Source organism: Microcebus murinus, chromosome 10 (genome assembly GCF_040939455.1).
Source record: "Microcebus murinus isolate Inina chromosome 10, M.murinus_Inina_mat1.0, whole genome shotgun sequence".
NCBI classification, from domain to species: domain Eukaryota; kingdom Metazoa; phylum Chordata; class Mammalia; order Primates; family Cheirogaleidae; genus Microcebus; species Microcebus murinus.
The window spans coordinates 93,672,420-93,684,530 of NC_134113.1; the positions used below are offsets into that span (position 1 = coordinate 93,672,420).

Consider the following 12,111-nt stretch of genomic DNA (forward strand, 5'->3'; position numbering starts at 1 on the left):
CACGATGCCTGGCCCCAAAAGTATTTTTAATCTGTTCTTTTTCTGATTTGTTTTGATACAAGGTCTTACCCTGTTGCCCAGGCTAGAGTGCAGTGTTGTGATCATAACTCAACTGCAACCTCAAACTCCCTGGGCTCAAGCGATCCTCCCACCTCAGCCTCCTGAGTAGCTGGAACTATAGGCACATACCACCATGCCTGGGTAATTTATTTTCAATTTTTTTGTAGTGACAGGGTCTCACTATGTTGCCCAGAATGGTCTCAAACTTCTGGCCTCAAGCAGTCCTCTCACCTCAGCCTCCCAAAATTCTGGGATTACAGGCATGAGCCAGGGTGCCTAGCCCTTAATCTGTTCTTTTCATGAAAATCTTAACTGATTTTGATTACTTTTTCTTCCTCTCTGGCTTTTCTTCTCTGCTTTCCACCAATGTACAACATTGATTTAATTGATGAAAATCAAATATATTTTCACACTGAAGAATGTGGATCTGGAAGTCAAACTTAGCTTGATTTTATTCCACAGAGCTTATTATCCAGAAACAACCAGCCATGCTTTGGGATCCAAGTCCAGAGCAATCAAGTAAGAATTGCAAGGAAGAAGAAGGAACGAAAAAGCAGAAATGCAGAGAAGAAGAAACAGCAGGAGGGGGAGACAAAGAAGAGGAAGTAGAAAAGGAATTGGAAGAGGAACAGAAAAAAGAAAAGGAAAATGGGGAAGGATGTCCCAGGAAAAGATTAGTCGGCAAATCCCTCATGGACACTCTCTGGGGAAAGTTTAAATTAAACAAATACCTCACAATACAGGATACGCTATCACTGTCATTTGAATTTAGCATGACAAATAGACAGGTATGACATTTCTTCATTGATAAAGTCACTCGTATAATACTATTACTCATATAAACCAATATCCCTTTTCCTGTATTAATCACTACCCCACATTATTTTTTGCAGATAAATCAATGGTTTTGTAGAAAGAGGAAGACATACAACAAAGAAATGTCCAAGCGGAAGTATAACAAAAGACACAAGGGGGTAAGAAAGTATGTAAAAAGCAATATATTTTGGAGATGGTTTATGTTCCCATAGTTATTAGGCATCCTCATAAATCTTTTGGTGTTACAGCTAGTGACAAAAAAACCATTTACTGCTTTCTTTTTCACTCTACTCAAAGCACACAAATGCACACACAGGTAAATATGCCACCATTTAACATGCAATCAATCGTATTACCAAGTGTCTACCTACAGACATCAGATTTTTATTGATTACAGTATAGAATTAATAATTTTGTCCTTTTTGTTCCTAAGATGTTAAATATATTCAATGATTGTCTTTCCTCTCTAGTTTTTGGCGGAATCTCATGTGATTTTGGAAGGAATTAAGAACAATGCCAACATTTTAGACTACATATATATATATATATATATATATGCACTAGACTGCATATCAAATTTCTATATATTATGTATATTATGTGCAAATGTTTATGTGCTATCTTGATCATTGTGATAACCATGCACGTGCTTATCAATCCCAGGAAAGCAGCACAAAATACGGAGTGATGACTACCCACACCAGGGGAGGACTCCCACTACATAGAATTTAGCAAAGATCATCCCTAGGCCAGTCACCAGGAATAGAAGTCCAAACCTTTCTGCCTGTCGCACCTTGGTGTCGGAGTTGTGCACGAAACAAAACAGTCAGGCAATGGATGGAGCAACACGTTTCTTACAAAGAGACAGGACAGCAAGATCAGCTTCAGTGGCGTATAGAAGGACCCTGTCCCCTCCCTAGGGAGGACAGATATAGCCAGGTGCCATGTGACACACAAGCTTAAGCAGAATTTGTTCTACCTCTATAACTTCCTTAACTTTTTCAAGTTTTTAAATATGTTTTAAAAAGATCTCCTCATCCTTCAATGGAAATTGTTTTCCAGATTTAACATATTTTGATCTTTTAAATATATGGACTGTGTTGTGAAACATTTTGTATGGCACCATTCTCGGGTATAAATGGAGTTCTGGAAGGATAAACAAGAAAACTTTAACAGTCGCTAAATTCTATGGAGTAGAACTAGATGAAATGCAAAGGAGTTTTGAAACATTCTATTTGTACCCTACTGTGGATGTGAAGTTTCATAAGGTGCATTCAGTGATTTTATTTAAGAAAAAGTATCAATAAAGTACCAATCTCTGTGGAAATGTTTGGAGACTGAAAGGGAAATCCACTGCAGAATCTAATGGGTTCGGTACCATCTGCAATTTGTCAATGTGTCTCTAAACATCCCCTTCTGCCTTTTCTGTGCAAACCTGATTATACCTCCTGGAAGAGTGATTTTTTTTCTGGTGTGTGTGACTAAGTGAGAGGAGTAAGGTCATTTAGTTTTGTTTCAAGAGTGATTTGATGGATGGGATAAGGAGGGAAGTGAAGACAGGAAGATGATACCAATGGACATGAGCACGACAGGTACAGTAAGTTAGAGGTAGAATGACAGTATGGAAAAATGACTGACAAACTTCAAATCAGCCACACATGGTGACCGTTCTATCGGGAGGCTGAGGTGGGAGGATCACCTGGGCAATATAGCAAGACCCCTTCCCATCTCTTAAAAAAAAAAAAAAACAAAAAGAAGAAAGAAGCCAGGGTTGGGCGCGGTGGCTCACGCCTGTAATCCTAGCTCTCTGGGAGGCCGAGGCAGGCAGATCGTTTGAGTTCAAGAGTTTGAAACCAACCTGAGCAAGAGCAAGACTCTGTCTCTACTATAAATAGAAAGAAATTAATTTGCCAACTAATATATATATATAGAAAAAAAAATTAGCCGGGCATGGTGGTGCATGCCTGTAGTCCCAGCTACTCGGGAGGCTGAGGCAGCAGGATCGCTTGAGCCCAGGAGTTTGAGGTTGCTGTGAGCTAGGCTGATGCCACGGCACTCACTCTAGCCTGGGCAACAAAGTGAGACTCTGTCAAAAAAGAAAAAGAAAAAAGAAACCAGATCAAATAGGGCTTTCTGGTTGTCTATTGATGCCTCAAGGATGGGATAGACAGAGGTCAGGGTTTCTGTTATACATATTATTTGGTAATCCGAAATAGTTTTGTAGTTTTATATTAAAAGTTATGAATACATCATTCTTCTATCCTCATTTCTTTATCCTTCTACCCTTTTTTTTTTTACCTCATCTTCCTTTTATGTTCTTACCTCTTTCAACTCAAACATTCAACGCAGTCTGCTTTCTCATATGTTAAACCAAAGCCTTTCTATTCATTCTTTCCTCTCAGTCTACAAACATGTTCAGTTTCCTCTGACCCTAAAAACGAAATCTGCCTTGCCTTGCCTCGTCTGCCACTAGCTGCCCCCCAACTTCTCCTATTCACATACGCTCTTTCCTTTTCAAAGTTTGGTTGCATTTTCCTCTTGGCTATTTTTGGTGCATATTTCAAACAAATTGAATTCATACTGCATGTATAACTTTCCTTTTTTTTTGAGACAGAGTCTCACTCTGCTGCCCGGCTAGAGTGCCGTGGCGTCAGCCTAGCTCACAGCAACCTCAAACTCCTGTGCTCAAGCAATCCTTCTGCCTCAGCCGCCGAGTAGCTGGGACTACAGGCATGTGCCACCATGCCCAGCTAATTTTTTCTATGTATTTTTATGTATTTTCTATGTATTTTTTTGAGACTTTGTCTCAAAAAAAAAAAAAAGTTAATTGGACAGCTAAACATATATAGAAAAAAATTAGCTGGGCATGGTGGCACATGCCTGTAGTCCCAGCTACTCGGGAGGCTGAGGCAGCAGGATTGCTTGAGCCCAGGAGTTTGAGGTTGCTGTGAGCTAGGCTGATGCCACGGCACTCTAGCCTGGGCAACAGAGTGAGACTCTGTCTCAAAAAAAAAAAATCACCTGAGAACTTAAACCCAAAAACTTCCCCAGTTGGTCATGATGTTCAGCCAGACTAGGAACCACAAACTTACATTCACAATCTCTACTTTCTCACATCTCATTTACTCCAATCCACTGAAAACTGACATTGACTTTACTTTTGTACTGAAATGTGTTCTGGCAAAGGTAATCGATGACTTTTATATTACCAAATTCAGTGGGCTCCAGCCTGTGATGTGTGTATACTGGTTTTCACTCCTGGTTCCTGGCTCATAACTCCCGTAGCCTTTGTTACATTCTTGTGTTATAATGTTGGGGCAATTTGGGCCTCAGAAGCAGGCTTCAGGCAACAGACACTTTCTGACCTGCTCCTGCCCTCCTTTCACCTGCTCAGGGCAGGACTCTAACCTGATTGTGGGTCATAAAACCCTCATTCCAGAGAGGGTCCTGCCCGCACATTCTGGAAGAGGGAATACTGCACAGAGAGACCAACAGCAGATAAGCCTGGCCGGGCTTAAGTCGCACCCATGTCTTCCCTCACGCTTTGACACCGTTGTCCATGCTGCAATCACGGAGACCAATGAAGTCTCCATAAAAGGCTCACAGGACAGGGTTAGGGGAGCTTCCGGAAAGCTGAACATGTGGAGGCTGGCAGGGAGGTGAACGAGAACTCACCCTCACGATAGGATGGCACACCTCCCCAGGGACACAGGCTCCTGCGCCTGGAACTCTTCCAGACCTTGCCCTGTGTATCTCTTCATCTGGTTAAACAATATTTGTGTCCTTTAAAATATTCTTTATTTAAAAAAATAAAAATAAACTATCCTTTATTGTAAACCAGTAAACCGTACTTCCCTGAGTTGTGTGGGCTGCTCTAGCAAAAAGGTGGCTGTGGGAACCCCTGCTTGATGCCATCTGTCAGAAGTTCCAGGCCGGGCGCGGTGGCTCACGCCTGGAATCCTAGCACTCTGGGAGGCCGAGGCGGGCGGATTGCTCGAGGTCAGGAGTTTGAAACCAGCCTGAGCAAGATCGAGACCCCATCTCTACTATAAATAAAAATAAATTAATTGGCCAACTAATATATATAGAAAAAATTAGCCGGGCATGGTGGTGCATGCCTGTGGTCCCAGCTACTCGGGAGGCTGAGGCAGTAGGATTGCTTGAGCCCAGGAGTTTGAGGTTGCTGTGAGCTAGGCTGACACCACGGCACTCACTCTAGCCTGGGCAACAAAGCGAGACTCTGTCTCAAAAAAAAAAAAAAAAAGTTCCAGAGGCCTGGACAAGCAGCTGATGTCTGAAGGTGGGGCCACTCTTGGGGACTGAGCCCTCACCCTGTAAGATGTGATGCTATCTCCCAGTGAACAGATGGTGTTGGGGATTGGAGGTCACCCAGCTGGTGTCTGCTGCAGAATTGCTTGCTTGCTTGCTGGTGGGGAAAAATCCCCACACATTTTAGGTCAGAGAAGTCTTCTGTGTTGATAGTTGTTTTGCAAGAACAGAGGAAAAACACGGTTTGGGATTTTTCTTAAACACAGACTTTTCAGCTCACTAACTGGTATTCCCACCTCAAGAATTTTTCAGTCCTTATCTCACCTTCCATCCCCTATGGCAGAAGTTTATATTCCATTATCTACTCATGTGACAATCACTTCCTTATATTCTTTCTTCACATTCAGCTTGTGAAGCCACAACCCTTTTTAAACTCTTCACTCACTTCACACTTCACCTGAGAAGTTAAACATGGCTGGAGAAAAACAATCGCAAGGGCTGGTTTTCTGTCCCTTATAGAACAGAAGCACAGCAGAGAAAAACTCTTCATCCTCCCAGTACCGAGTATACCAGCCCACCCTCTGTAGCTGTATATTCTGCCCGCCTTAGAGCACCACCTCCCCCATTCTAGCTACTGCACATTTCTTGGCTTCTCAGCATCACGTAAGTATTTCTCAGCATCATTTGGAACAATTGGCCAACTAACATAACGACGACTGCCCTGCCAGTTGTATAAAACTATACACATACAGTTATGTACAGTACATAATGCTTCATAATAAACGACTAGGTTACTGGTTTATATATTTACTACACTATATTTTTTACCATTCTTTTAGGTTTGTTTTTCTTTTACAAACCACTATACAAATGAGGTATTACTATTATCTTAGAGTGTACTTGTACTGATTAAAGGGAAAAACAAGTTAACTGTAAAACAGCCTCAGGCAGGTCCCTGAGGAGGTGTTCCAGAAGAAGGCGCTGTTATCACAGGAGATGACTTTAAAAAAAGGTTTAAAAGTTAAAAAAAAATAAAAATTTTTAAAAATAGAAAAGGCTGCTGGGTGTGGTGGTGCATGCCTGTAGTCCCAGCTACTGGGGAGGCTGAGGCAGAAGGATCGCTTGAGCCCAGGAGTTCAAGGCTGCAGGGGGTGGGATTGTGCCTATGCATAGCCCCTGTCTCTAAAACAAAAAAAGAAAGAAAATACAAAAAGCTTATAGAGGCCGGGCGCGGTGGCTCACGCCTGTAATCCTAGCACTCTGGGAGGCCGAGGCAGGAGGATCGCTCAAAGTCAGGAGTTTGAAACCAGCCTGAGCAAGAGCAAGACCCGTCTCTACTATAAATAGAAACAAATTAATTGGCCAACTAATATATATAGAAAAAATTAGCCGGGCATGGTGGCACATGCTTGTAGTCTCAGCTACTCAGGAGGCTGAGGCAGGAGGATCCCTTGAGCCCAGGAGTTTGAGGTTGCTGTGAGCTAGGCTGACACCACGGCACCCACTCTAGCCTGGGCAACAAATCAAGACTCTGTCTCAAAAAAAAAAGCTTATAGAATAAAGATATAAAGAAAATATTTTTGAACTGGGAGTGGTGACCTGTGTCTGTAATCCCTGCTACTCAGGAGGCTAAGGTGGGAGGAGCCACTGAGCCCACGAGTTGGAGACCAGCCTGGGCAACATAGTAAGGCTCAAATTTAGAAATATATATATATGTGTGTGTGTATATATATATATTTGTATAGCTATACAATGTGTTTCTGTTTTAAGCTAATTAACAAGTTTTTTTTTACATTTTAATGACTTTTTTTATTTCAGCATATTATGGGGGTACAAATTTTAAAGTTTCGAATAATACCCTTGTCCCCCTCCGCCCCTCAAGTCTGAGCTTCAAACGTGACCATCCTCCCTACAGTGCACATCGCACTCATTATGTATGTATATACCCACCCCTCCTCCCCCCTCCCACCTGCCCAATACCCAATAAATGTAATTTGTATGTGTCCACTTAGGTGCTGATCAGTTAATTCCAATTTGTTAGTATGTATATGTGGTGCTTGTTTTTCCATTCTTGGGATACTTCACTTAGTAGTATGGGTTCCAACTCTATCCAGGAAAATATAAGATGTGTTATATCACCACTAATTAACAAGTTTATAAGGCAAAAGTAGCAGTAAGCTAAGGTTAGTTTATCATTAAAGAAAAAAAATTTTTTTTTTTTTTTTTGAGACAGAGTCTCGCTTTGTTGTCCAGGCTAGAGTGAGTGCCATGGCGTCAGCCTAGCTCACAGCAACCTCAAACTCCTGGGCTCGAGCGATCCTTCTGCCTCAGCCTCCCAAGTAGCTGGGACTACAGGCATGCGCCACCATGCCCGGCTAATTTTTTATATATATATCAGTTGGCCAATTAATTTCTTTCTATTTATAGTAGAGACGGGGTCTCGCTCTTGCTCAGGCTGGTTTTGAACTCCTGACCTTGAGCAATCCGCCCGCCTCAGCCTCCCAAGAGCTAGGATTACAGGCGTGAGCCACCGCGCCCGGCCAAGAAAAAATTTTTTAAAAATCTAGTGTAACGTAAGTTTACAGTGTTTTTTTTTTTTTTTTTAGACAGGGTCTCACTCTGTTTGTTGCCCGGACTAGAGTGCCGTGGCGTCAGCCTAGCTCACAGCAACCTCAAACTCCTGGGCTCAAGCGATCCTCCTGCCTCAGCCTCCTGAGTAGCTGGGACTACAAGAATGCACCACCATGCCCGGCTAATTTTTTCTATTATTAGTTGTTTGGCTAATTTCTTTCTATTTATAGTAGAGATGGGGGCATCTCACTCTTTCTCAGGCTGGTCTCAAACTCCTGAGCTCAAGCAATCCTTCCACTTCAGCCTCCGAGTGCTAGGATTACAGGCAAGCTACCAGGCCTAAAGTCTTTAGTAAAATCTACAGGAGTGTAGTAATGCCCTAGGCCCTCATATTCACTCTCCACTCACTCACTGACTCACTCAAAGCAACTTCCAGTCCTGCAAGCTCCATTCATGGTAAGTGCCCTACACATGTGCACCTTTTTTTATCCTTCATACAGTATCTTCCCTGTACCTTTTCTATATTTAGATATATTTAGATACACAAATACCATTGTGTTACAATTGCTTACAGTACTGAGTACAGTAACATGCTATATGAGTTTGTAGCCTAGAAGCCATAGGCTATACTTTGTAGCTGAGGTCTGTGGTAGGCTATGCCATCTAGCTTTGTATAAATCCACTGTGTGTAGGTTGCACAACAAATCACCACTGTTTAGGCACATGTCCACATAAGAATTTGGGAAAGGAAAAAATACATCATTATTCACATGATAATTTTATACATAAATATTTTAAAATCTATAGGTACATTATTGGAATAAATTAAAGGGGCTGGGCAAGGTGACTTATGCCTATAATCCCAGCACTTTGGGAGGCGAGGGTGGGAGGATTGCTGGAGGCCAGGAGTTCGAGACGAACCTGAGCAACACAGAGATACACCCCCTACCCTACCCCCATCTCTACAAAAAATAATTTTTAAAAATTAGCCGGGCTTGGTGGTGCATGCCTGCAGTCCCAGCTACTCAGGATGCTGAAAGAGCAGGATCACTTGAGCCCAGGAGTTTGAGGTGGCCCTGAGCTAGGCTGATGCCATGGCACTCTCTAGGCCCAGCCACAGAATAAGACTCTGTCGAAAGAAAGAAAGAAAGAAAGAAAGAAAGAAAGAAAGAAAGAAAGAAAGAAAGAAAGAAAGAAAGAAAGAAAGAAAGAAAGAAAGAAAGAAAGAAAGAAAGAAAGAAAGAAAGAAAGAAAGAAAGAAAGAAAGAAAGAAAGGAAAGAAAGAAAGAAAGAAAGAAAGAAAGAAAGAAAGAAAGAAGAAAGAAAGAGAAAGAAAGAAAGAAGCATGTACAAATATGCCTTGCTCATTATTTACATTTTTTGTCTTTTGTAATTGTATACTGGAAATCATTAAACCATTCCCCCAAAGATGGAAATTTGTTATCTTTAATTTTTTACATGTATGTGAAGTTAAACATTGTTGTGCATATATCCTTGGACACTGACGTGAATAGATCTGTTTGATAGATTTGGTTGTTTTTTGGGCCAATCAACTGAAGTAGTTGGAGTAGAAAAGCAACAAAGAAATCTGGAACTGGTTGTGACCCATTAGTTGTAAACACCACTGCACTGGACCAACCTGCTTGATGGATTTTTCTAAGTGGTTAAAGTGTATGCGCATTTTAGATTTTTTAAAGCTTTCCAAGAAAAACTTTCTGGAAGTAAATATCCATTGGGGGTCCCACATTTGTCCTGCTGTTAGGTCATTGAGATGATTGGTTCTGCATTAGCAAAGTAAACAACATATCAGCAAAGATATGAGCTTGCTTTTTCCACTTAATACTGGAGGTAACTCCATATTCATATATATGTATCTAGCACATTAAAAAAATCTCTGCATTTCATTCCCTGTGGAACAGAATTTAATTAATTCTATATATGGATGAGCATTTAGCATGGTTCTATTCTTTCACTAGAACAAACAATTCCACAATGAAAATCCTGAGATACACTCCTTTTTGTACATGTGCAAATACGTCAAGAGGAAAGTCTTTACAGTGATATTGCTGGATGAATGCATATTACATCTAAAGTTTCGAAAAATAGAGCCCAATTGCTCTCTAAAGAAGTTGTAATAATTAACATTTTATTCAAATTACCTGTTTCACTCCCTCAATTCCTGCTCACACCGTACATTCTCAAACCTTTTCATTTTTATGTCTGATGGGTTATAAATGGTATTTTCTTATTATTAATTTATCATTCTTTGAATATAAATAATATTGAGTATCTTTTCCTGTTCACAACTCACAATAAATTTCTTTCTCTGTGAACTTTATCTTTGTTTGTTGATACTTTTCTTTGTACGTTTTAAGAGTACACTGCATAGTAATGAAATAAACCCTTTGGGTATTACCTGCTTTGTAAATATTTTCCCTGTTTTCCCATATTTGTCTTTCGCCTTTGTAGATGTCATTTTTTTTCTTGTGAGAAAGAAGTTTATTTAGTTTTCATAGGTAAATTTATCAATCTTTCACTTATACTTTCAAAGTACAGTAAGAGCAGGTGGTGGTTTCTAGTTCTCCTTGGTAAATTGGGTTGGTAGTTTTAAAATGTTTAAGGGTGGGGCCAGGTGTGGTGGCTCAAGCCTGTAATCCCAGCACTCTGGGAGGCCAAGTTAGGAGGATTGCTTGAGCTCAGGAGTTCAAGACCAGCCTGAGCAAGAGCCAGACCCCGTCTCTACTAAATATTAAAAACTTAGTGGCTGGGCACGGTGGCTCACGCCTGTAATCCTAGCACTCTGGGAGGCTGAGGCAGGCGGATTGCTCGAGGTCAGGAGTTCAAAACTAGCCAGAGCAAGAGTGAGCCTCCGTCTCTACTATAAATAGAAAGAAATTAATTGGCTAACTAATATATATAGAAAAAATTAGCCGGCTATGGTGGCACATGCCTATAGTTCCAGCTACTCGGGAGGCTGAGGAAGGAAGATCGCTTGAGCCCAGGAGTTTGAGGTTTCTGTGAGCTAGGCTGACGCCAAGGCACTCTAGCTAGTTTGACAACTAGCATCACAGTGAGACTCTGTCTCAGAAAAAAAAAAAAGTAGCAGACCAGTTTGTCAACCCCTGTCTAGATTATTGCATTAGTCCCTTCATGGGTCTTGCTCTTGCCTGTCCTCTTTAAGTGTTCTTATAAGACTGATAATCATCATCATTCCCTATCTAAAAACCCTTTATTGGCTCCTCACTGCTTCTAAGATAAAGTCCAGATTTCTTTAGCATTACATAGACCTCTGTATAATCTGGCTCCTACCTACTATTTTTAGCATTGTCTTGATGCATTCCTGTACCAAACTATGTGCAGTCTGCAGTAGATTTCAGGCTACTTCCCCTTTGCTCCCTTTTTTCATATTGACTGTTCATCTTCCAAGACAATTCAAGTACCACATTTTTATGATGATATTCCCAACTCATTTCCCTCCAAGAGAGAAGACACTCGTTTGTATTCCTGTTGTATCTCTTACATATTTGTACCCTGGTACCAGTAACATCTAAATGAACTCATTTGTGTGCATGGCTAGTTCTCTATATTATACTATAAAATAGTTTGGTATAAGAAACATAATATGGGCAGGGCACAGTGGCTCACACCTGTAATCCTAGCACTCAGGGAGGCCGAGGTGGGTGGATCACTCAGGGTCAGGAGTTTGAAACCAGCCTGAGCAAGAGTGAGACCCCCATCTCTACTAAAAACAGAAAGAAATTAATTGGCCTACTAAAAAACAGAAAAAATTAGCTGGGCATGGTGGCGCATGCCTGTAGTCTCAGCTACTCAGGAGGCTGAGGCAGAAGGATCACCTGAGCCCAGGAGTGTGAGGTTGCTGTAAGCTAGGCTGATGCTACGGCACTCTAGCCCTGGCAACAAAGTGAGACTCTGCCTCAAGAAAGAAAGAAAGAAAGGAAAGAAAGGAAGGAAGGAAGGAAGGAAGGAAGGAAGGAAGGAAGGAAGGAAGGAAGGAAGGAAGGAAGGAAGGAAGGAAGAAAGGAAGGAAGGAAGGAAGGAAGGAAGGAAGGAAGAGAGAAAGAAAGAGAGAAAGAAAGAGAGAAAGAAAGAGAGAGAGAGAGAGAAAGAGAGAGAGAGAGAAAGAAAGAAGAAAGAAAGAAAGAAAGAAAGAAAGAAAAAAGAAAGAAAGAAAGAAAGAAAGAAAGAAAGAAAGAAAGAAAGAAAGAAAGAAAGAAAGAAAGAAAGAAAGAAGAAAGAAAGAAGAAAGAAAGAAAGAAAGAAAGAAGAAAGAAAAGACTCTAAGTATAATATGTAGGTGCAGTGTTATCCCGCTGCAGCTAATTAGGGCAACAGCTAACTAAGGTCCGAATAAGAGAATTGTCACAGACGCTAGAT

At 41.2% G+C, this 12,111-nt stretch overlaps 2 protein-coding genes across 2 annotated transcripts in view; one reads left to right on the forward strand and one right to left on the reverse strand.

Moving 5' to 3' along the window:
- NANOGNB (NANOG neighbor homeobox) overlaps positions 1–2,302 on the forward strand; it is a 53,453-nt gene extending 51,151 nt beyond the window's left edge. The window contains exons 4-6 of the mRNA XM_076007699.1: positions 523–848; positions 954–1,042; positions 1,540–2,302. Coding sequence (XP_075863814.1) covers positions 523–848; positions 954–1,042; positions 1,540–1,564 — 440 coding nt within the window. The 3' untranslated portion in view covers positions 1,565–2,302. The remainder of the gene's footprint in view (positions 1–522; positions 849–953; positions 1,043–1,539) is intronic.
- Positions 1–12,111, reverse strand: part of LOC142873416 (small ribosomal subunit protein uS13-like) — a 379,862-nt gene that overhangs the window by 131,016 nt on the left and 236,735 nt on the right. The gene's annotated exons all lie outside the window — the stretch shown is intronic.